The sequence below is a fragment of the Tyto alba genome, unplaced genomic scaffold (genome assembly GCF_018691265.1).
Source record: "Tyto alba isolate M040663 unplaced genomic scaffold, T.alba_DEE_v4.0 Super-Scaffold_13, whole genome shotgun sequence".
Classification (NCBI taxonomy): Eukaryota; Metazoa; Chordata; class Aves; order Strigiformes; family Tytonidae; genus Tyto; species Tyto alba.
In genome coordinates this window covers 13,238,151-13,263,825 of record NW_024881275.1, presented here as the reverse complement: position 1 = coordinate 13,263,825, position 25,675 = coordinate 13,238,151, and the positions used below count along the sequence as shown (strand labels likewise).

At 46.8% G+C, this 25,675-nt stretch overlaps 1 protein-coding gene across 8 annotated transcripts in view; it reads left to right on the top strand.

The window, feature by feature from the left end:
* Positions 1-3,338: 3,338 nt before the first annotated feature.
* Positions 3,339-25,675, top strand: part of ELAVL2 (ELAV like RNA binding protein 2) — a 94,535-nt gene continuing 72,198 nt past the window's right edge. For 2 of the 8 annotated variants that reach the window (XM_042788043.1, XM_042788042.1), the window contains exon 1: positions 4,672-4,907. In XM_042788043.1, the coding sequence (XP_042643977.1) occupies positions 4,885-4,907 (23 nt within the window). In that variant the 5' untranslated portion in view covers positions 4,672-4,884. Of the gene's footprint in view, positions 3,373-4,302; positions 4,453-4,671; positions 4,908-5,256; positions 5,277-6,192; positions 6,315-25,675 lie in introns of those variants that run through there. The other 6 variants (XM_042788044.1, XM_042788047.1, XM_042788045.1 and 3 more) reach the window with 6 other exon arrangements.

Genomic DNA, 25,675 nt, shown 5'->3' with positions numbered 1-25,675 from the left:
CCCGGGGGGGGGGGGGTGGTGTGGGGTGGGGGTGTGGGGTGGGGTGGGGTGGGGGGGAGGAGGCAGGAAGAAGGGGGTGGGGTGAGGAAATTCCGTTTTGGCGCGGTGCTGGCGGCCGCCCCGGGGGCGCGCCCCCCCGCCCCCGCCGCCGCCGTGACCGCGGGCCGGGCCGCGCCGTCGGGGCGCGCCGCTGTCCGTGGTGCTGAGGCGACGCCGGCGGCTGCCGGCCCCTCCGGCGGGGAGCGGCGGCGTGCGGCGGGGCGCGGCACCGCTCGCCTGGTTTCTGCTCGATCCTTTATTTCCTTCCCCCTCCTCCCGGCCCTTACGCCAGTTGTTAAACCTTTTTCTGCCGGCGCCTTGCAACTGCCTATTTCCCTGACTTCCCGGGGCCGGTTGGAGGGTTCAGCATGCCTAAAGAAGCAGCCCCCTTCCCTCCTCCTACAGCTTTCCCATCTCCAACGACTGTTTAATAAGCTAAACACGTTTTAGCTTAAGGCTATGTCCAGACAGCCAGCTACCGCTAATCATAAAGACTTCTTTCCAGACGTATTACCTAAGCAAAGGGGAACTTTGCAGAATAAACATGTTTTTCCTGGGAGAGAAGAGAATTTAGCTTTACTTCTTCTGCCATTGCCGGCATCCAGGACCTCTGAAAACACACCAGGGCCGATGACAAGACAATTCACTTTAACAGCTATTTTCTGACTAATTTCACTTTAGCACCATGCATCAACAAACGTGACAGACATGGTTGCATTACTGGTAGGGATATTAAGCCTCGAAAGTAAATACATAAAGTTTGGCTTTTGTCGCGAAAAGCTGGTCACTAATTAGAGCTGGATGATTGTTCCTTTCAGGGGGAAGCAGGGTAAAAGGTGTGTGTGTGTGGGGGGGGGGGGGGGGGGGGGGGGGAGCAGGAAATTAGATTGGAATCCCGCGTATCAGACCTGACAGGGAAGCTGCTGAGAGCAGACTTGTTTAATTTCCTGAAAGTTCAGAAACACACACCTCTGGTTTCTAATGTCATACACTCTGGCTTCCCCTTTAAGCCAAGTTTCTTTAGTTCTTAGAACAGCTGTGTATTCATATGATTTTTTTGTTTTGTTTTGTTTTTGTCAATGTATAGAACTGCTTAGGACTTTCAGAGAATTTACTTATTTCCTTCCATTCTTCTTTTCTCATGTGCTGCTGACATTCTGCTAAGGAATACTGTTGTTTGCTTAAACACATTCACCACAAACTGGACAAGGTGACAAAAATAATCAGCAATTAAACCTAGTAATTGCAGAGACAGCAACACAGTGCCCAGGTTTTTAAAGATGTTTTCTGTCTCTGCTCTAAATAGTGCTTCAGCCTAGACAAAACAATCAAAAGATGTGTACAAAACTTGCTGATGTATGCACCCACAGCATAAAGAACATGAGCAAGTTTGTTGCTAACTGTGGTGTGATTAGGAGACTTTCAAAAGCAGTTTTCCTGTATCAAAGGGTAAAAGTTGCCATAATTAGACAAGAGTGAGCATCAGACATATGCTGAACAACAGTGTAAAATCAGAGGACCTTCTTGAATACTAACAGCTGCTACTGAGAGCACAATTTACACATGTGATTCCACAAACTGTGTGTGAATAGACATCACTTCATGTAGGACTTCTGTATAAGCAGCTTTTAGGGGGTAGCCACCACTAGCCTGTTCTTTATTCAGTCCTTAGAGCTGCTAATGTGGCACTTGTTCCACCAGGGAGTTACTCCTTTTTTTATAGTGATGCCGGTTCAAAGTGTTGGTGATAGATTGTAAATAATGAGCTAAAGCCTGTGTTCTAGAAAAATATCAGATGCATTTGGCATATAAATAATTATATAAAATGTAAAATCAGGCCCTGTACATCCCTCAGTTATTGCCACAGCAGTAGGACAGAGAGATTATAAGAAACAGACGATACAGAAACAAGCATGTTTTCTCTTTCCTTGTATTAATCATTTATAAACTCTTACAGACACTCTCAAGAAACAGTACATTATGTCTCTATTTGAAACTGCATGTCTCTTTATTTTTGCACCTTGCTACATGCAAATACCAGAATATTCTAAATAAGCATTTCCTTTCTGCAGGGATTAAGTGCTTTGCTATTGGAAATACATTCTATACACTTGTCTGTTCCATGTCAGAAAAGACACAAGAGCAAAGCAACCTCTAGGAAGCACTTCATTCTGGAATGAAATTGTGATCAAGTGCAGTGAAGGTCAAGCAGTATAAGGAATAAAAGTCATGTTTCTGAATACCATGCCGAGTTTTTTTTTCATACAACACAACCGTTTTCTCTATGAACATTTATTATCTGTGTGAAACGTAGGAATTGATCGCTTGAATAAAAGTTTTTTAACTCCTTACTTCCCCTCTCTCCCCCTCCTTCCCCTTCCATGCGTTGCCTTCCTCTATTGTTTCCCTTCCTCCTCCCCTTTCCTTTCCTCTCCTCTTCCCCTCCCCTTCCTCTTCCCCTTCCCCTTCCCCTTCCTCTTCCCTCTCCTTCCTCCTCCACTTCCCTCCCTTTTTCCCTTTCCTTTCCCTTCCCCTTTCCTCTTTCTTTTCCCTTCCTCAGTCCCTTCACTTCCTCTTCCCTTCCCCCCGTCTCCCTCCTTTCCTCCCTCCCCTCTTTCCCTTCCTCCTTTCCACCCAGAATGTTTGTTACAAGAAACATCACTTATTGAGACGTCCACACTCAGAAGGGCAAATCTCAAGAGCACTCCCTGGGCAGCAACGTAAACTTTACACGCGCGGTGCCGACACGCGTACGGCCAGAGCTGCGTGGAGCCGGACGAAAAAAAAAACAAAACAAAACAAAACAGAACAAAACAAAACAAAACAAAAAAAAAAACCAAACCCCAAACCCAAACAAACCAATCCCAAACCCCACGGGCGGCTCCTCCCGCGGGCGCCGGCCGCACCGCGCCGCTCCCACGTGGCTGGCCGAGCGGACACGAGCCGCCGCTGCCTCACGGAGCTGTCCGCGCTTCCGCAGCAATGCCCCGCGACGGGGGAGGGGGGCGCGGGGCCGCCGCGCCCAGGCAACACGCGTGTCCGCGGCTCCGCCCGCTCGCGGGACCCCCCGCGGCGTGGGGAGGGGGGGTGTGCGGGGGATGGGGGATGGCACACCCCCGCTCGCGGAGGCGGCCCCGCGCGCCGCAACGCAACCCGAAGCGAGGGGCGATGGGGCCTGCCCGGAGTGGCGGGTCGGGCGGCCAATGGGCGGCGGTTACATCGCCGGGGGCGGGGCGAACGGGCGGCCGGCGGCCCAATGGGGGAGCGCGGAGGCGCCGCCAGCAGGTTTCGTTGCGCCCGGGGTGCGGAGACGCTGCCGCGCGTGGCGCCGGGGTAGGCGCGTGGCGGCGGGGGGGAGGGGGAGGGGCAGTGGGGGTGGGCGGCGGGCGGGGTGTCGGGAGGGGACGGGGGGGGGGGGTGCGTAGCCACCCGCGGACACACGCCCCCCAACACCCTCCCCCCCGCCCCCCCCCCCCCCCCCCCCCCCCCCCCACGGCCGCGCCGGCGGGCGCGGCACACGCAGCTGCACGCAGCCCGGCGCGGCGGCGGGCAGGCAGCCGGGCGGCGGGGCTGCTATAAATCTGCGGGGCGGCCCGCCTCCCTGCAAGGCACGGCGCGGCTCCGCTCCGCACCGCTCCGCACCGCGCCGCGCCGCGCCCTCCCCCCGCGGGCACCCCGCGATGCAGCAGCTGGCTCCGGCGGCGAGCCGCTAGGAAGGGACCGGCAGGGAGGGAGAGAGAGAGAGAGAGGGCGCCTTTAAAATCCCCCTTCCATCCCTCTTTTCTTTGTTCCTTTATTTCTCCCTCCCCTCGTTTGTTCCATTGGGTTTCGAAAGGAGGGTAGTCCTGTCACTCTCTCTCTCTTTTGAGTTCTCCCGTTCTTATTTTTTATTTTTCTTTTTTTTTTTTTTTTTTTTTTGGCCAGTCTTGGACTGTTGGGGGAGGGGGGGGGGAGAGGATTTTTTGTTTTGTCTTTGGTTTTGGGTATTGAGGTTTTTTTTTTTGCTTCCTTTTAGAACTGTCCCCAATTTAGCTCTTGTGTGTTGTACTGAGAGAACTATCCATCTGCCTCTTACTCCTCTTTATTGGGAGAACTGCACCGTTACTTTTTTTTTTTTTTTTTTTTTTTTTTTTTTTTTAAGCCGAGGAGAGGAAGGTAAGTTGTGGCTTGATTCTTTCCGTGATTGTACGTGTGCGATAGGGTCCACGCGAATGCCTCAGAGTGTATGCCGTGTAGCATTACGTTAATTACTGATGCTCGCTCCGTATTAGCATCGTTCGTGCCGTCGGCGCTGAATGAGGCACTTCGCGCATACCGCGGCGTGCCTGCGGAGCCGAGTTGCTGGAAGCGTTCGCAGCGTGGGGAGGTCAGACCATGAAGCTGGTGGACCACATCGCGCCCACTCAGGACGGCGTGCGTGTCCCTCCCTACCTGTCCTGACCCAGCAGAAAAGTTCCCCCCCACCACCGCTCCCGTCCGGCTCCGGATAAATCCCCTCACGGGGGGAGAATCCGAAGGGACGGACCGGCACCGCGCGGGTGACGGCGGGCGTATCGCTTTGAGGAGATAAACCTGCATTTGCGGATAAGCCGGGATAAGACACTCCCCCCACCCCCCCCAACCCCCCCCGCGCCTAATTGCATTACCCGCACGGCGTTTCGTGGCTTGCCGTGGGGCTGGGAGTTGGCTGCGTGTCAGGGCGCACAAAGACGTAGCCGGCCGGAGCAAGAGCGCGCAACGCGTATTGTCAGCGGGTGCGGAGAGCGGGTGGCGGGGCGAGGGGAGCCAGTGAGCTCGCCCTGGGCGAAGTTGCTTACTGCCGCGGTGGACTGCGTCTTTTCGTGGATGCGATTAACCTGCTGCGGGAGGTGATACGTCCCTTTGTTCGGGGCGCTGCGCGGCGGTGCACGGGCGGCGGAGGCGGGGCTGGGCCGTGCCGTGCCGGGCCGGGCCGGGCCGTGCGCGGTGTTTGCGCGGCGGCGGGCCCGGTCTCTGTCCGTGGTCCTGCCGGGGCGGCGAGGCCGCGGGGAGTGGGCTCCGGCGTGATCGGGGGAAGTTTGCGCCCGGCGGACGTCAGCGGGGATGCGAGCGGGGATCCGGGCGAAAGGACGGACGGGGCGTCCCGTCCTCTCTCGCCCTCCGTCCCCGCAGCGGTGGGAGGGTCCGGGCAAGAGGAGGAGGAGGCGATGGCAGGCGCTGGCGCTGCAGTGTGTGCTCCCGGCAAAGACCAGCCCCGAGTACTGCTATTGTTGTTTAATTTATGCCCGGCACGTTTCTGCGTACCCACTTATCTCACGTGTGAAAATATTTCACCCGTAGAGCTATACGAGCGGGGCAAACGGGTAGTTGGACGTGTTCCGTCAACTCGTACCCGAGGACCGGTGGTGATGCCGGCGTTGAGGCGTTTATTTTGACTAGTCTTTGGTGCGTTGCAGCGCCGGGGAGGCGGAGGACACATGAAACCGTGCGGCACCCCCGGGGACGGGGTCCCACCATCCCCCCAGTGACACCCGCTCGGGCGCCCCCCGCGGGACGGGGGGCGGCGGGCCCAGTGGAGAGGGGAGCCTCGGAGGGCTGCTGCGGCGCTTGGCGCCCGCGCTTTCCAGGGGCCGGAGAGGGACTCCCCGCCCCGTCCGACACCACCGGTGAACGGGACAGTGCTGCCGCAGCGGCTGGTGCCCACCGCGGGGGCTCCGAGCCAGCACGGCAGCCTGGGAGAGGGGGGGGGTCAAGAAGCGCTCGCTGCCACTGCGCCCCGTGGGACAGACGGCTCGGAGAGGGGATGGGGGGGCTGTCCGCCCCGCCGGGCCGCTTTCGGAGAGGAGGCAGCGCAAGACCTCCGGCGTGTTTCAGGGAAGGGCGGCAAGGCAGGGAACGCCGGGGAGGCGAGCAAGCACCTGCGGGGGCCCTGCCCCTGACCCCACCGGTGGGACGCGACGCCTAAACACCCACGGGAACGGGAAGGGGTGGAGGGTGGGGGGGCGAGCCCCCGCCCCACGCTGCGGAGCGCAGCCCGCTGCCGCGCTCCGCCCGGCCCCGGTGCCGCGGCCGCCGCGGGGTGCCCGCCGGGCCCGGGGGCGCGGCCCCGCGGGCGCGGAGCGTCTTGATTGGCCGCCGGCGGCGTCACTCAGGCGGTGGCCTCGGGGATGGGCGGCGGGGGGCTTTATCAGCCCGCCGCCGCCCTGCGCCCTCGCTCGTGTGGAGGAGTGAGAGGAGGCAAGCGGTGAGGTGGCTTCAGGACGGCGGACCCACATCGGCATCACCGTATCCGACGGGTGAGACGGCTTCTCGGAGCACCGGGACACCCCCCCCCCCCCCCCCCTCTTTGCCCCCATTTCCCGGGCGGCGGCCGCGGCCGCCGGCGCGACCCCCGGGGCAGCGGGCAGAGGCAGCGTCAGTCCCGGGCGGCTGAGAAGAGAGCGGGTCGAAGGGCGCGGGGGCTTGCGGGGATGTGTCGGTACGGTCCCGGTGAAGGGGCGGTGGGACGTCGAGCCTGCCCCACCCATCACCCCAGGGCACGCGTGGAGGGGAAGCGGATCCGGAGCGGGGCTGTAGCCTCTCTGGAGAGTAGGGCGGGAGGAGGGGCGGCCTGGGCGGGGGGGGGGGAGGCTGAGTTAGGGGACGCCGGTGCCTGGCCAGGGCCCTCTAGAAAAGGGGAGAAAACCCGGCGTGTGCGGAGACCTTCGCTCTCGCCTGGTGGTGTAGGTGATCGGAGGCTTTCCGCTGATGTCGGCGTGCTGCGCTCCCCGTCGAAACTCCAAGGTGTTGGCGGGCGGCGTTACACTAAGAGAGGCTTCTTACTGCTCACGGTTGTTTTGGGTTTTTTTTTTTTTTTGTTTGTTTTTTACGATTATTTTTTCTGCGAACGGCTTCTTTTACACTTTTCTCTTTCTCCTGCTATTTGGGCTTCAACGCTTTTTGTTTACCCTTTAGGAGGGTGTGGAAGTCTGGTAGCCGCCGCCCCGTTTCGCATGTGGTGTTAATTGGGCGAGTTCAGCACCTGTTCTCTAGACAAAACATTGGTCACAACCAAAACAAAACAACGAAAAACCCGAGCCACCCTTTTTTTTTTTTTTTTTTTTTTTCGGACCTCGCTCTGAATAACTTTTTCCCCCGTCTTTCTCCTTAGATGTGGCCCTGTCACTTAACCGGGACTCCCATTCTTTCCAAGAGGTGCAAGCTGCACCTCTTCCCCCCCCCCCCCCCCCCCCCCCCCCCCCCCCCCCCCCCGTTTGCGCCTGACTTTGCTCTAACCGGATTGCTCGTTCCCACAATAGCGCACCTGCCGCCCCCCCCGCCCGCCCCGTCGCGCTGGGCGGAGGAGCCCCGGGGCCGCGCTTGGCCTCGGGTAAAACCGCTCGGGGGCCGTCGCTGCCTGCGAAGGGGGTGTCGTTGCGGCTTTCCGCGGCTCCCGGCGCACCTCTGCGGCTGTGAAGCGCCGGGGCGGGGAGGGGGCGCGGAAAGATCCTCACAGCGTGCGGGGACGGGGCGGTGGCCGCAGGTGGGTCCGGCGGGGATTTGGGGCGCGGGGCTCCGTGGCCGGTGGCAGCGCTCCCTCCGAGGGGGGAAGGTGCGGTACCCCCAGACCCACCACCCGGCCCCGGCGGGTGCCGAGGGAAGGAGGAGGTGTGTGTGGGGGGGGTTCCCGTCGAGCCAGTGGGCCCTGCCCGGGGTGGGGCTGGCCGCGCTGGGGAAGGGAGCCCGGGAGGGTGGGGTGGAGGGTGGCTGGAGCTCAGCTGGTGCACGGCTCCTTTGCCGTCTGTTTCGCGGATTGCTCCAGGTGCAGGGCTCTGCGCCGGGTTGGTGCAACCAGCCTGGGTCAGGCTTGAGGGGGTCATCCTGCCACCTGTGGTTTTGGCAGGAGACTGGGCCGAGGTTATGTGTATTGACCACCTTTTCGGTTTGTCCTGCCTTGGAAAAATAGTCTCCTCGTTTTTGCTTTTGTGTGCGTGGGGAATGAGGTGGCTTTGTTTCATCTGCATAGCGCTGATGCTGATAGTCTGAGCAGCGAGGCAGCTCATTCTCCCTTTCAAGCCCCTGGTTACATCTGTTTCTATACATGTGTAACTAGTTAGAATAGTAAAACTTAATTAAAAAAAAAAAAAACAAAACAAAACAAAACCAAAAACAACTCCCCAAAACAAACTAATACCCAGAAAAAATCAAATAAAGTGATCTTATTGTAGTTGATTTAATTGAAGTCTGTAAGACTAAAATGTGTTGCTGTCTTTATGGAGTTTTGAAGGTAACTCTGGTAATATGGGTTAGTAGCTACATACTTCAGAATCTTAAAGTAGCAATGCCTGATGAATTGAGTATTTCACAACACATATGAGTGTATTTTCTTGAAAGGTAAGAGGTTCGTGTTTTTTTTTGTGCTTAAAAACTCAGTGCAATTTGACTTTGTTATTTATCTCTGCCCTGACGGCCTGTGTTAAATTTAACAGAGGAAGTCTGGAAGATATTCCAGTAAGAGGGAACCTGTTCTATTGATAAAACAGACACCAAGGTATTAGAGCTTCAATTTTGCATTTTTCCTTTTAATCCCATGGATTCTGAATCTTGAAATTACATTCAGTTTTTTTCTCTTTCTTCCCTGGCCTCTTGGAAACATCTTACTTGGAGTGATAGCTTTAAGAATGGATTTTTGAATCTGTTTTATAGCTATTACGCATAAATAATTGTTTGCAAATACAGAATTAGTAATTTACATATTTTAAAAAATGGGGTATTACTTAATTGGGGAGAAATTGTAGATATTTGAAGTTTTTGCTGTAATATATTGAGAGCATTTGCAACTGCAAGCACACGCAAATGACCTTGACCCTGCTAAGGAATTTTATCACACTTATTAAAATCTGATGAAGCACATCTTTAATGCCCCCTTCAAATGTCTTATAGCTGCACCTGAACTGATATTTCCACTTGGCAACAGCTGGCTTAATTTTGTGTGTTTTCATTCTGGTGGAGTGGCCGATGCTTTCTGTATGCAGTAGAGGTTTTTAATTGCTTTAGTCTTTGTGATGGATACCTCTTCAGTGGGTTCATATTTGCATAAATCTGCTATTATTGGCTTAATCGTACTAGTATAATATTTCTGCATGTAAATTTATTGCAACTTTCCCATACTAATGTGAACATCAATTTTCATTCCTCTCCCTGGATTTGTTTTAAATGCTGGTTTTAAGTGAGAGGGAAGATCCTTTCATCAGTGTGGTTTTTGTTGTCATTGATTTATGTATTGCCTCTTCAGAAATTGTGAATTACCACACTTCAGATTGAGCTGGGTGATCCTGGTACAGTGAGTTGAAGTTGTTCTAAACAGCTGCTAGATCTGGAATATCTGCTTTAAAGAAAAAAAAAAAAAAAAAGGCAAAAAGGCTTTCAGTTTGTTTCCCAGGTTTCTGCATGTCAGTATTCAAACTACAGTGAAGTCCCAGGCTGAATTCTGTTACAGCCCTTGTAATGCTAAGCTGGATTTTGGGGGAGACAAAGCTAAGCTTGCTTTATTTGGGACTAAGTAGGAAATAGATGACCTGTGATATAGAATTATGAAAGCCCAAGGAATGCTTTCTTTCGTGTGCTTCTTGAAGTAAGTCAATGCCATTGCTGAGGGGGACTTTACAAGGAAAAATAGTACAAGGATGCAAGTGCAGGCTCCTTCCTAGTCACAGTGATGTTGAAATGCTGCTTTTATAGGTAAAACTCCTGTCTTGCAATGTAATGGCTTTTGATTATATTTGTTGCCATTGATGTTCTTCATAGCAATAAAACTGATTGTTAGCTAATGGATAAACTCAATTTGTGATGAATATACGTTCCAATCTTGCTTTAAAACCATCTTTGCTTTTGCTGTAATGCTTTTATAGTAGATGCTTGTATCTACAGAGGGCAGTGAATGTTACCAGCTGTTGCTAAGACTTTAAAAGTGAAAGAATGTTGCCTTTGTCAGGAAAAGAAAGCTCTCTGTACATCCTCCAAATCAACTGAAAAATCATAATACTATCTAGCAGGATTAGCTGATGGTGCTTTGGGTTTTGACATCTGTAGTTCCAATTCTGAAGGGAAGCCACTACATGTTTGGCATGTTTGTGTTTTTTTTTTTTTTTTTTATCTGTTGCCTGTGTAAATCTACCTAATTTGACCTACTTGGAAGGATTAGTTCTGGAGAAGCCGGTATAACAGAGTTAGAATTCACAGCTTTTAGCTGCTACAACTGGTGGGCCAGATCAAGATGTTTTGTTGCCTAGTCCTTGTTGTTGAAATTTAAAAAGTCATTCTGAGTTTCTGGTGGCAGAATAGAACAGAGGCAGGCTTCTTGATTGATTCCCACTGAAGCCTGGAGAAATTGCCAATACCAAACAAGCTCCTTTTGCCCAGTAGGCATTGTTGCTCATTTGTGGGGATTCCTAGCATGTAATACTTCACCACTGAGAAAGTATCAGGCTAAATTTGACAGAAGCTGAGGTTACAGAACAGCTAACTCTTGGTCTTCCCTACACTTGGAAGCACTTGCTGTTTTGCATAGACTTTTTGGCATACAGCTCTGCAGAAAGTATACCTTAGAAAGATGACCTCAGTGAAACACTTAGCTTTAGCAGTCAGTGTTTTCATAGGGTGTGCAGGTTTTCAGCTTTAAAACTATGTGAAATAGTTACAAACAGCTTCTGGCAGAAATTTTAGGAAAAGGATGCTTTCTCAAACTTACTTAAATTCTAAGCCCACATCAAATTTTTGAAATAAATCAGTCTAAATCTGACTTTGCTGGCAAAATATCTGGAGTTTTAGGAGCAGTAATTATACGACAAACTGTAATGGTAAGGTCTTACTTGCATACATTTAAAAAATGCAAATTGGGAACAAGCTGAAGCTTTCCAGATGGAGCTTAAACTAGTGTCACACTGTTTTCTATTCTATTGAGCCACTGTTCCTCGTGATACTCCAGTATTTAAGCAGCAGGCGTTTCCATTTGTTTCTATAGTCATAGCAAGCCTGGACATAATGCAGGTTTGGAAAAAGCTATAGTTTCCTAATAGAAAATCAGGATGAGTGTTAGGTGTTTAAGTGTCTTAGCAATGTTCTGCTACTATGAGTGCACCAGCCTAGGATCAGAATGAGAATCATTCTAGGCAGTCCTAGGCTTCACTTCATAAAATTTTTGTGATACTGATTCTCCGCTCCCCTATATGGTTCTGACATTGATGGTGACTCAGGTGGTGCTGCTGCTGGTCAGAAACTGCACGAACAGATGCTTAGACTCAATGAGACTGTGAGACGTTGCAGAAATTAGTATCTTGGTTTGCTGTGTTTAGCAAAAAACATGTATATCGCAGTAAGTCTGCAATGGTTGACCAAATGACTCAGAAGCTGGAAGATACTAAGGTGCTGAGGATGTAGTAGGATGGTCTAAAGGACTCCAGGCATTTTCTCTGCTCTTCAGCTGAATGTGGCATAGATTTAGAAAACGTTATATGCTGAGCAGTTACTGGATTGCTAGAATGTAATGTAAAATGTTTATGTGCAATTTCTTGAATACTTAATATCTGAGTACTGGTAAAATAGGGAGAACTTAAACATTCAAATGCCTTGTAAAACAGTCTGCACAGAGGTATGAAAGGCTGCTCAAGGTGTCCTGGAACATTCACTGAGATGTGTTGAGCAGCCTTTCTGTAGTTCTGTGCTAGCTACATTTGCTTTCAGACTCCTCAGGATGAGTTTGTTTAATCAAGTACTTATTTGGATTTAACTGAATAAGCTTTATGTATTTCTCTGAAATTAAACTGCCATTGCATGATTGCTGGAATACTGATGTTGTTCTATACTTTAAATCTTAGTGACAGAAGTGAAATTAGTAGGATTTGTTTTACAGGATGGATGAACAGAGTTAATTTCTGGGAAATTCAAATAAATATCTGTAGGCAAATGCCTTAGTCACTTTAACTTACAAGGGTTGAGAGGAAGAGATTCAGCTATGGAAAGGAAAAAGTAATTTAAATTCAACTTCTCTACCAGCAGGGTCCCTGCTGCTTACCCCATGGATAATATTTTCCAGTAGTACTCTTCTTATCTATATTTTCAAAAGTAGAATTGTGGTCAGAAGGGTTACTGGTAGTAAGCGTCGCTGTAGCTTTTCACACTTATGTGTGTATTTGAGAGTCCTGAATCTAGAGCTGTGTCTCTGTATGCTGAGATTTGGACAGTCAACCTTTGTGTGCAGGGAACTGCAGGGTTCTGTCTGTGTGTGATGACATGAGGAAGCTTACTGTTCATATACCTTAATGTAGATAAAATCAGCTAAGCATTGCATGGTATTATCTGTTGTTAATAATGGAACTATAAAATGCCTTCAAGAAATGGAGTTTCCTGCTTTGGGTTTGCTGCAGTAGATATCAAAAGTGAGAAATTAAATGCCTAAGTGCCAGAAAAAGGTCAAGGGTTTGTCTGCCTAGTGTTTTTACTTAGTATTGTGAGCTTGGCACTTCCCGTTTTGTAAATGTTTGTGGTATGTGATTTTTAGTTTTAATACTGAAGCATAGCACTCACCACTTCTTACCTGTTACCAACTTCAATACTTTCATGGTATCTGTGAATGCATTCTTGAAGTTATGGTTTTCTCCTGTACATGCTGCAGAAACAGCTGTGCCTGGACTTAAGCAGCACCTTTGGAGAAGGTCATGCTGAATGGCCAAATAGCTTTTGATAGCTTATGGATCCAGTGGGCCACAAATGCACTTGTTTACCTAGAGAAATAGTTAAGGTTTCTGCAGTGCTGCTCCAGATGACCCTGTGAGACGTGCATGCAAAGTGGAGAGGAGGATGTCCGTTGGAGCTCTGGCCTAGCAAAGGGTGTTTCTGATGACAAAGCTGGGTTCAGGAGGGAGTAGATATTGTGGCCTTCATGGCAGAGGAAATAATTGTTAGGGAGTATTGGGACTTCTGAATTTGTTTTGAGCATATACATACATAGCCATTGCACTGAAGTGGGCAGTATACCACAAGAATGCTAGCAGTGTATGTGCTTTCACTGCATTTCCATGTTATTTTTGTAATGGAGTCCTTGTTTTGGTGCTACGCATTTTGCTTGTTTTGAATGCCAGGAAACTAATGGTGCGACCTCTGTTTTTATTCCTCCATCAGCATTACGTTTCATGTGTATCAACCTAGTTTAAAGGCAGGGCAAGACTGTGGGATTTTTCACTTTTCCTGTCTTTACTGTTCATCTCCAGTCTTGAAACAGCACTCTAGTTAAAGGGGTGAACACTATTGCTTGCATATCACAGTTGATTTAAGAAGGGCTTTTAAATCTTTTCCATCTTAAAATCCTAATACCTGCTATATCTGTAAGGGTATTATTTTTATCTCTAGTAACATGCTTAGAAATCTTGTCAGACTTCCTGCTGCAGTTCCTTTCTACCCAAATATACATTAGAAGCTGCTTTCTGTTTCCAGGAGGGACAACTAAAGTCATAACTCTAAAACACCATATGCTTCTTGTAACAAACTATGTATGTCCTGCATACATGCAGTAGTAAAGAAATTCTTTTATTAATGAGTTTAACTTTTTAATTTTGATGTGGTTGTACCTTGAGCTATAACCCAAAATTGAGTTCCTGACCTGAAACTGCTATTGCTAATCTGGCCAGAGCACACATTCTGAAGGGAACTGTAAAATTGCTGTCAAAGTGAACTGCATGAAGTGAGGAAGACTTTAGAAGCTGCTTTTGCATTCAGATAGCTAAACTGTGAAACTTGGCGTAGCTATAGCACTTGCCTTGGACTGCATCCATGGTTGAGATGTTGGTAGGCAAGATGAGAATTACAGCCTCATTAACCAACTGAGGAGCTGAATTTTTTTTTCTGTAACAGTTGAACAAACTGAAAGAAAATTAAATGGAGTCATGTTTGTCTTTTGATAAAGGTTATTTTTATAAGGAGAGTGGTTCTTGTAGTAAAATTCCTCTGAACCAGTGCAGCTGAAGGATACAGAACTAGCCATCCTGATGGAGACTAAAGGTTTTTTTTTTTTTTGGATATAGCTCTCAAGGTCAAGGATCTCTGCTGAAATTACAATTGGATGGTAGGGTTACTTTTATGTGTGGAAGGCTTCTTGCACAACTTGGGTTGGATGAGATAGTGACTGCTTTCACATCGAGTGGTGTAACACAGACTACACATACAAAGGTTCAAGCAGCCTAGCCTACTGGAAGATGACCCTGCTGATGGCAGGGGTGCTGGAACTAGATATTACTTAGAGGTCATTTCCAAACCAAATAATTCTGTGAATATATGATAAAGTGTCAGTGAGGGGCACTTTCTGTCCAATTTGGGTAAAGTTAGGAGAGATTAAGATTCCATTATTAATTCTGGGATTTCATAATTAGTCTTTCAGAAGTAGCCATTGCAAAAGGAGTAGGTACCACAGACTTTGGCGGTGGCAAAAGTACAACCTGTTTTTCTTTTGTGGTAATGGCCTTTTCTGATCTTTATAAATATTGAATGTATATAACCAGGTGGAGTAAGGATTACTTGTTTTGAAACAGTTAGGTGTTCTAAAGGAGGGATGTTGATGTTCCTGAAGAAACAGTAAGTCAAATTGCCTGTCTTCTGTGTGAATTGCATAGAATGACCAGATGCACCAGGTTTCCTGTTCAAAACCATGCATAAGAACAGAAAATGAGTTGTTAGTTTCTGTAGGAACAACTGCATTTTTTGACTTAAAATAATTGTGTCGCATCAGGTTTACACTTCTGCCTATCAGTCTTGCATAATCTTTGTATGTACTGTCACAGTGCCCAAGATCAAGGACCTAATTTTAGTGGCTGTTGCTAGTAATTGCTCAAATATTCTAGTACTGAAAATTGATGACCATCTAATTGTAACTGTCCTTCTGCTTGTGAAATCGGGTTAACTCACCCTTTTAAAAGCTAATTTATATAAATCTTTTAATGACTTGCTTACCTGAGAAGTCTGTGCTGCTTTTATATGTATATATCTGAAAAATCTGGCTGTTAAGCTGTTAGGAAGAGCTGTAAATACATTATTTTAATCACGTGTTTATTCCAGATTAGGATAACTGTTAGTAAATTCCCATCAAATGCAGTACAAGTATGCAGGACTTTCCATTGATCTACATAAATGGATATGAAATGGTACACTTGGGTATAGCATCTTGTAGGCAACATCTAATACTACCTGGGCCACTTTGAACACTTCCATGTGGATGGTAGGTGTTGTCACATCCTGCTCAGATGAGGGAGTTAAGTGACTTAGATTTGTAAATCCCTGGCAAAGTGGACTGTGGTGAGACAAGTCGCAAAGTCCATGCACAATTTATTTCCCACAGTGTGCTAATTAGTATACAATAATTGGCTAATTATGCAACAAATTATGGCAAACGTTATAGTATTCATTGCATTACCTAATGATAATAGGGAAAAAAGGAGAAAAAAGAAGAGAGAGAATAGAAAGAGATCACCAGTCCAGGGTCCTGTGTTGGTCTCATCTGAGTTTGTTGGGGATGCATCCATGGTCTTCACTTCTTCATGTTTTCTTTTTTTTTTTTTATTTATCTATTGCTTGCTTGCTGTTTTGCTCACTTACACTCCTCACCCCCCCTCAATTTATACACCATTTCCTTGGGTCCGTCCCCTAGGCTGAAACTTACCTACATATCACATGGATGGGGCGGAGTGAGGTGCTTCATGGGATGATGTAATTAGCATGATTTTGTTAATCTTTGTTGGCATATTCAGGGGTATTAATTTCAATATACATTTTGTGGATAATGAAGCAAAGGTCATTTACCAGACAGATGGCCCCTGAAACTTCACAAGATGCACCAGAGCAGAACTGTCTTGTCTTCACAGGGCTCCCTCCCCCACTGCACCTTGTGCAAATCAGTCTGCCTTATCAACTCCAGACTCCACATTGTTCACTCTGACTATAGTTTTGCTACTTGCAAGTTTGAGGCATTTCTTGGCTCAGAGGGTTGCTACTTCCCCCCCATCCCTTACCTTTCTCAGACTGTTTTTTCTCAGTTGCTGTCTCTCTCAGGCTGGTTTTCTCAGACACTGTTTTGGGGAGTTACAAATCAGTTCTCAGAGGTGCTTGTCATGTGTAATGTGTATGGACTGAAGGGTTATATAATCCTTAGAGGAAAAATACAGAAGTTGTACAGCAGGATTAAATGGGAATAGGAGCATCAGTTTCTTGAAACATAAAAGTATTTGCAGTGTTGTGGATATAGTAAAGAGATGGAGATGCCTTTCATATTAAAATGCAAGATTAATAGTTTGAGCAGTGTGTGTGACCCCAAATTTGAGAACCTGTAAAGCTGATCAGTGTCTTGGGACATCTGTTAAGGAATGACCAACTTCATGTAACTTGTAATGCTGTTTGAAAAACGCACCAGTCAGTGGGTGTAGCTGAGGAGTCCTTAGCTTCCAGATGTGCCCTTCTTTCTTTCTGGTACGTGTCAGGTGTATGTGTTTTGTGTGTGTTTTTTTTTGTTGTTGTTGTTTTTTTTTTTTTTTTTTTTCTTCCTGACTTGAGGAAGACGTTGAGCTTACTTGCGTGCTTATGACACTACCATCTTAAGTCAGTGATAACCTCCAAATTGAAACCTTGGTGGCATCATCATGCTCTCATGTTAAACATTTTAAAAAGTTTGCTTGAAGGCTTGTGTTACTTGATGGTCTACTCACTACAGAGGTTCTGTTCTGCTTTGACTTGAAGATGGATGGACAAACATGGAAGACTTTTTCTTAATCGTAGATGGTAGTTTTTTTGTAGGTCTTAAGTTTGACCAGGGAAGTTATGCACTAATTTGAAGCACCATTTTCCATGTCCTCTTGAACCAAAAAGTGTCAGACTAGGCTTTTAGCTACTGGGTCAAGAAAAGCGTTCCCACAGGAGCAATTTCCCACAGGTGGCTCTCTGTACCAGGCAACCCTAGTTGACAGCCTGAGCCTTTCTTGCTGCTGCTAGCTGTTGTTCAAAATTGATGCTTTGTGTGCAGCACAAAACTAGATTGGACTAAATAGTGAGAAGCTATTCCCATAGCAGAGGGACCTCTGTGGCCAGTTCCCTGCATAGATAGCTTATGAAACAGTCTGCTTCTTTGCTGCTTCTTCTGTGGTGATTTCTGAAAGTAGCTTTTCTTCTCCCCTTACTCTTCCCCTACTCCAACAAAACAAATCCCCCATATGTCTCCATCTGAAGCTTGAGGGGTGAAGCTGATTTAGGTGAGCTTGGACTTGCCTTGCTTTTAACCAGCTGGTGTTGGTTCCCATAGAGACTGTTTGGTGAAGTCGGTGTCTTGCAGGAGCGGAGGCAGACGCAGTCCCCCCAGGACCTGCCATGGTGCTTTGGAAGATGCTGAAGAAGTGACAAAGCCACTGGGAGGAAGCTCACTGGGCTCATCTGGGCTTGAGGAGGCAGGGAGGAGAAAACCACATACCAGGGGTGATGGATTTCACTTCCCTAAGGGGTGAGGGCAAAATGACCTATTCCAGTCTCTCTATCAGGAGTTTGAAGCTTGGAGCCAAAATAGCATGGGGAAAATGAGCTTTCCCTAGTAGTTTATCCTGCTGCATGTCAGTGGAGGACTTCACATAGTGGTAGGCATCCACATGAGGTGCTTCACCCCAGGAAGACACTTCTGTTAATACTTGTGTAGCTCTGTGCTGGCTGAGAAATAGGAGCTTTGTATGAAGTCTCAGCATTTTTCAGAAATTGCTGTGGTTCTCCTGAACTTCCTGGATCTCACCAGGAAAGCTACAACCAGGGAAACATTAAATAAGACTTTGAGGAGGGCTCACTCCTCTTTCTCCACCTAGGAACTTCTGAGTAGGGTAATACTGATCTGTGTCTGGACTTGAGCGAAAAGTGGCTGCCCAGCTTTAGCTCAGCGGAAGGGTAGAGTGCTGCCTTGGGAAGGTGGTGCTGCTGTCCCAGAGCAGGCATGGCCATGCAGCCTGGGGAGGAGACCATGGTGGAGCAGGCCTTTTCCTGCAGGACATGGAAAAGACTGTGCTGGAGCAGATACATGCACGGAAGACTGTGGGGGATGCTGTGCTGTAACAGGTGGATATTTCCTGAAGGAGCTGCTGGCTGTGGAGTCCCCTTGCTGGAGCAGGGGAAAAGTGTGTCTGTAAATCTCCATCTTCCTTGCCTCACTGAGGGGTGATGGGGAGGAGGCAGAGGAATTGGGAATGAGGGATTGAAACTGAGCCAGGGAAGGTGGTGGTGGAAGTGAGGGGAAGGTGTTTTTAATCTTGTTTTTGTTTCTCACTAGCTAAATCCATTTTAATTGGCAATATACTAAATTAATTTTCCTCAAGCTGAGTCCATTTTGCCTGTGATGTTAATTGGCAAGTGATTTCCTTGTCTTGTTCTTGACCCATGAGCTTTTTCATCTTTTCTCCCCCTGTCCTGTTGGAGCCTGGGCAGGTGTCTGGCAAGCTCACTGCAGGTTACAGGTCAGTGATTTAGTCTATCAGAGGGCAGTGAATCTCAGAAATGGGCAGTGTACCGGTGGCTAAGCAGAATGACATGTAAGGGTGAAGATGGCTGTGCTCTGTGTTTAAAAGGCTTCTGAATTTAGGCATGTCTGCTCTAATGTTTGTGTGCCTATGAGATGTGGCTTTCCCAAATTTTGTCACCTGGTTAAAAAGGAATAACCAGGCTTTCAAGTGGCCCAGGAATGTGCATCCAGGGTGTTATTAGTGACAGGCTTTGTATTTTCTTCTATACTCCAAGTTGTGCTGGCAGGAAGAGGTGGTTGCTGTTTTAAGTATTGTAGGTCCTCAGGCAGGGTAGCTCCTAGATATGTTTCTGTATGAGTACCTCACCTGACAACAGATTTTTGTATTCATTCATACTGGCATTTGATAAAGTTTTTTAAATGTTTGTGAAACAGGTATTCCTGTCAGAGCAGATATTTGACAGACACAGATCCTGTCTTTCCCAAGAAGACAGCAGTTAGAGGTTTTCTTAATTTTTAGGTAGGGAATAGTTCCATGTCATATGACTTGCTCTATTCTTAATTTGTTTGCTGAACAAAGAAATCAGCTGTTGAAGTTGGTCCTACCACCTACCTGCCTGTGGTCTAGGCAACTGTTGTTAATCTCTTGTGCTCACTGCCATGATTAAAGATACGCAGTCATCCTTCCCCAGCAGTGACAGACCTTAAATTGTGTCTCTTATCTCTCTGCTATGCCTTTGTCCCTTCTTTTGAGCAGTGAATGAATTAGGGTATTGGTTTTTGTATTAGGTATTATACTTGGATGCCTTGTAATTACAACTTCAGTTTGTGAGTCAGTTCCCGTTAACGAGTGGCTGGGTATTAAAACTTGTCTACTTAATTGTCTTGACTTTTTAGCTGGTGATAAACTGATTGTTAGTCCCCACTGCTGTCCTGTGTCCTGTTTTTCAGTATCCATAGTAAATGAATGAATGATTATCTGAATCTACAGTGTCAGTGCAGAGCCATAGTACCCATGAGTGTATAGAAGTAGAGGATGATGGTAGTGGCCAGAGATTCATTTTTGAGGTGCAGGGGCATCTGCCTTACAGATGTGCTGTTGTGGAAGGGTCATAGCTGTCAGAGATGTACGATCAGGATGCTCAGGAGGGTGTGGTGAAGCTCATCCAGCTCCTGGACAGTTGCCTGCTGTTTGTCACTTACCCTGTGGGCAACAGTGGCAGCCAAAGAAAGAGTAAATCACATGGGCCACAGAGCTCTGGACATGCAAACAAAGGAAATGAGAGCTCTGGAGGAGGTCTTCTCAGTCCCGCAGTTGGAGGGTAAGAGTTTTCATGGAAGCAAACACTACTTGATAGTTAATAGCTTTGTGGCTAGTGTTGTGTACAGCATTTTGTCTCTTATGACAGTGTGTCCCTCTTTGAAGACTGAGGACTGAGAGATGTGGGAGAGCTGACAAAGTAAGACAAGATCATCTTTCCATCTTTGGGAAGAGGACTTTAACCTAGTTATGGTGGGTGTGTGCAGTAGTAATAGCTTGAAGTGAGGATGATGGAGATTTGGGCTTTAAATATGGACAAGTGTTACAGAAATGGGAGCACCCTCAGTAAGGATAAAACAGGACAAAAAAGTCCACTTCGAGAGCCTGTCCAAGTGTGTGCAACCCAGGTGAAAAGCAGTGGGAGGTAGAGGTCTTTGTGTGGATCAGAGCTGTGAGACTGCTGGAGGAGCTAAGATGTGGTAGGACTGCTCATGTAACTGCTGTGCAGTGATGGAGGTACTCAGGCCCTCTTGGAAAGATAAAGAACAGTCTGTCCTTTGGAAGAGCAGCTCAGATGCATGGACCTCTTCTAGCACTTAGGAAAATTATTAGGCATTCCAGGCTTGATTATACAGGAAACTGACTGAGTTCCAGTGCAAAAAAGTGGTGTGCAGGAGGTGGAAGTGAGGACAAGACATAAAGGAGAAGTATTGCCAGTGAATAAAGGGATGGTGTGAGGAAAAGCTAGAGCTCAGCTGCAATTTCTGAAGGATGTCCAGGACCTGGGTCTGGGTTCTCTTGGGAAATATCAACTGTTCAGGTTCCATGGGTCTGAGGATGAGAGAATTGTCTGCTGTCATGGTGAGGCTGCTGGCTAATAATTTTTGGCAGATTAGGAAGGTTCAGGATTACCGTAGAAAAGCAAGTTTTGCTGCTATTAAAAGTAAGTACAGTAAGGATTATATGGGGAGCCTCACTGAAGTCCTTGAGTAAATCATTGTGTGAATTGTGTTTGAAGTAATATCTGTACAAATTAAAACAATGGTGATTGGAAGTAGCCAGCATTGATTTATTAAGGGTAAATTGTAGTGGAACAGACTATCTTTGAAATTAATAGGATGAGGATATATGTGGATGAGGAGAAGAGTGATAGATGTCATCTACACTGAGTTGAGCATAACTCTTTATGTGGTTTCCCACAGAATCTGTAACAGCTTTGGGATATGAAGGCTTAGGTGAGTGGATAACTAGATAGGTGGAAAACTGGTAGAATTTTTGAGCTTGAAGTTCAGTGGTTAAAACTTCATGATCTTCCTGGAGGCTTGTTACAAGTGGAGGTCTTGTGGACTCCGTGCCACCTATTGTATTAACTGTTTTCTTCAGTGATCTGGAGAAAGGGAAAAAGTTGACCCTCGTCAGGTTTGCAGGCAGCAGCTGAAGGGTGTAGCTGATGTTCTCAAGGGCAGGGCTGATGTTGGAGGGACCAGGACTGGCGAGAGGAAGGGGCTACCAGGGACCCTGTGTAATTCAGCCAGGAGCAGTGCTGCAGCCCTGTCCTGGCTGAGCAGAGACCTGACAGTGATGCCAGCAGGACTAGGAGAAGGCCCTGGGTCCTGTCAGGCAGAGAGCTGAGTAGGGTCAGAGGGGCTAGAGATAGAGGAAAGCTTTTCCTGCTACAAGAACAGCTGGGCAGTGGGTGTGGGGTCCAGGGAGATGGTGCTGTCTCCCTCCTTGGAGGGTTCCCAGCTCACACAGGATAAAGCCCTGAGCAACCTTGTCTGACCACGTGGCTGAGCCTGATCTGGGCAGGGGGTCAGACTGGGGACCTGAATTTTCTGCTGTGCTGAATGATTGACGTATCTATTTTGCCTATGAAATGCACTTATTGGACAGAGAACTGATGCACAGAAGGGTCCTTCTGTTTGAGTCTTAAGAAACGAACTCAACTCTGGTAAGCAAAACCTTGGTTTTCATGGCATGGTTGAAAGATATTTTTTTGGGGGGGTACTCTTGATTTGCTGAATCTCGCCTAAAAAAAAGAATTGTATTGGAGGGATAGGCTAGGGTAAGTAGATGTCAAGATCAGATTCTGCTTTGTCGTCTGTGCTCTTTGAGATCACTGGTCTGAAAGATGTGCTGTGGCTTTGTTTCATGTGATGATGTAAGCTTTATGTAGAGAAGAAGCTGACAAACCCAAGCTGGAATGTTTTGGTATCCAGAAATGCCAGCACAGTATGAAACTAATGACTTCTCATGAGTATCTTTCAAGGTGACATTGTCTTTTACACTATTTAACAATTGTAATACTACTTTGACACTCACTCTGTCCTCTCCTTCAGGCTGCAAGTATTTGGGATAGGAATTAGACACCTTGTACTGTTGCCCACTATGTGGGCAGCTGCCCTTAAGAGTCTACTTTACACTTAATGCATGTCATCAGTTAAGATTTTCCCTAGGCTTGTTCATGAATAATAATAGAGCCAAATGTTTACTGATTCTGAGGGGTTGTATGTTACTGTTCTTTTGAGACTAAAGAGTTTAGTGGTCTCTTACTCCATGTAAGGTGACCTATTCAAAGAATAAATAGTGAACTGTCTGAACTTGTTTTCCTGGTGTGGATCAGCCTAGGGGCAAACAGGCTCCATATTTAGATTTTTAAATAGTCTTCAGAGCTAAAAGGATGCACCTCTGCATGAACAACTCTGAAGAGCATTAGCTGTCAGAAGGCTTTTCTGGAAATCCCCCAAGGGCAGTTTTGGTCCAAATGAGGATCCTTTGACAGCTGGGATGTTCAGTGTGGGGATGTTAATGATGGTTTCTCTGGATAATAGGTGATCTATAATGAGAGAGCTGCTGGCCAACACTAACCCAATCTGTCTGTGCCAAGTAGAAGATACGCAGAGTGGTTGCTTGTATAATCAATTTAAGAGTGGAATTTGTTGTTTTTTGTTTTTTTTTTTTTTTTTTTGAGAATAGTGGTTCAGAGGGCAAAGTGGGTTACAGGCAGAATTGTAGGAGAATGCCTGAGCTTTGGCCAGGTTTAGGCTTTTTCAGAGGTGGGTTGTCCAGTGCCCTATGAATCACTGGTGTGGGAAGTATCCATCTTTGTTAGTGCACACCAAAGACCAGTCTAAGAGGAAATGTGGTTTGAAAGGAAATGAAAAATGGAAATACATGGCTAATGTGTGTCCTGGTTTTGGCGGGGATAGAGTTAATTTTTCTTTTAGTAGCTAGGATAGTGCTGTGTTGGATTCAGTATAGGATTTGTAAGAAGTATGTTGATATGTTTTTAGCTGCTGCTAAGAAATCAAGGACTTTACATTCCCATGACTTGATAGTGCACAGGCGCACAAGAATCTGTGAGGGAGCATAGCCAGACCAGTGAACTCAAACTGACCAGTGAAATATTCCATATTGTATAATGTCATGCTCCACATATAAATTAGGGTTGTCGGGGAAGCTCTCTTCCTTCTCTGGGATTGCAGTTTTAGAATTTTGTCTTCTCTGAGATTGCTAGTTGGGAATGGGGCTGGGCATCGGTCAACAGGTGGTAAGCAGTCATGTTGTGTGTCACTTGTTTGTATATTCTATTACTATCATTATAATAACTTTAATTTTATTTCAATTACTAAATTGCTTTTATTTCAACCTACGTGTCTTTACCATTAGCTCTTCAATTATCTTCTCCCATCCGCTGGAGTGGGGGAAGATGAGTCAGAAGGCTGAAGACAGCTGCAGTGATCAGAGTAAACCTGTTCATGCAGCAACATGATAGTCTTGTTTATTTGATGGTGTGTTAGACTCAGAGATCCCTGTTTTTCCAGAGTTAACTTTTTTGCCTCTTTTCCAGCTTCCTGAGTTGTGGAAGTGACTGTGGCATTGTATAGTTAAATGGCAGCCTGATTAGGGGAGGCAAAGGACTAAACTTTTACGTGCTTTTGTGATAGAGGGAATTCTGTATAGCCATTGAAAAATATAAAAGTTTTGCCTATAACTACTTACTTTGACAGTAATGCTTCTGGCATGTGCTTCTTGTTATGAGCTGTTGTGTAGAAGGCATGTCTCTTCAGCAATTAACAGTATGTGGCCAAATGGTCACAACCTGTTTGTATCAACAGTACCTTACTTGCTGTCCATTTTTCTGTGCTATCATAGTGGGTGATCTCAGAAGGATTAGGATGCAGAGATACAGTGAAGAACTCTTCCTGAGCATGAAAGGTGATGGTGGCAGGGTGGGGAGGGAAGGATTGTAAGTAGTTGAGGTATTGCCTCTAGCTCACATATTTTAACAGTAGCTAGCTGTCCTTATTCTGCACTTATTTCACTTTGCTGCAAAAAATACTTGTAATATGAGGTGGACAATTTTCTTAGGACTTTGAGGTAGAAAGGAATGGAATATATGTTTAAGCAGCCCTTCCCAGTGTCTTCTGTGGAACAAACAGTTATGGAAACCAGGTAACTACCTGGAGATTTAAGAAGAGTTGGAAAACATGACTGTTTTAGTGAGTGGCTAATGGTTGTGCTTCAGCGGCTTTGCTTTGATACTGATGTGTTCTTCACAGCCTGCGGTCCTTCAAGGGCAATGCATACCTCATGTGAGTGGCCTCTAAAGGCACTTGAAAATAAGCATCCTAAACTGCACTTCTCATGCCTTCTACCTCATGGCCATTCATTCTGATTAGCAGTTGGGATTGTCTGTGCAGATCAAAACCAAAATTGTGCCTGTCTTCTCCAGTCATGTTACCTCTTCAAACCCAGAAGACAGCTCTTAAAATGAACAAGAAATTGCTCTCCTTAAATGGGTGGAGATAAGTGGATCTAAAACAGCTCATGTGGGAGTGCTAGTAACTAGCCGTTGAAATGTGGCACTTTCTGTTTTGGGCTTTGTAGAACTAGAACATTAACTGCATTCTAATAAAATAGAATTAGTGATAAAGCATTGTTCTTTCTGCCTTCCTGATTCCCGCTTTCCTCAGGAGAAGCCCATTGCTCAGGATTTAATCCTGAGAATAGCTTTTATGCATCAGTTCAGTGGCGTAGACCAAATAGACTGTGGTGGAGCTAACAAAGGTCCAGCCATGCAACTAAAATGTGGGAGTGATGATGTGGGGAAACTTGCTCTATCCAAGCTGCCAAATCCAGTTGTGTGAACAGGTACAAAGGAAACTTGAGAAGCTTGGTAATAGACTGATACTGTAGGGAGGGAGAAAACCTCTGGAGCTATAGTAGTCAGATGAAACTCTTGGATGTCCTTATTTAATCTTTGTTCTCTGACGAAATGTCCATTCGTAAGTTGTTCTACTACCATAGCTGCTCTTTAATATCTAGGTGAGACCTTAAAACTCATCTTGTGCAAGTGGTGTTAAGAAATCATACAAAAGGAATGCTTGGTTGCCTTCTTCCAAAGAAGCCTCCCTGAATTTTGTACATCTTTTCAGACCAATGAATTGTAACAACCTTTCAACTTAATAATGAAAAATAGCCTCTCCTCAGGCTCATGTTCTGAGGTGAACTAAGGTGATATCATCAGTTTATTAAGGTGAGTGGCATTTGGAATACTCTTAACAGTGATCAGCTGGCAATCTCTGTGGCTCTTTGTCTAAAGACACTTCACAACAGTTATCCGCTGAACTGCTTTGCTGTTCTTTCATTAGAAAGTGTTTATGACTTACTGCGCTGTGTGGGTATAGCTGGAGCACAACTTCTTGCTGTCTAATCAAGATTTTCCTGCCTTTTTTTTTTTTTTTTTTTGCATTATGAACCTAATCTTGCTCAAACAAAATGTAGTCACACTTAAAACCTGCAGTACTACCTCTGTGTATCAGTAAAATATCCTTGGAAATTGTACAGAAACAGACCTGTGCTTGTTTTCTTCCCTCCTTCCTCCAAAC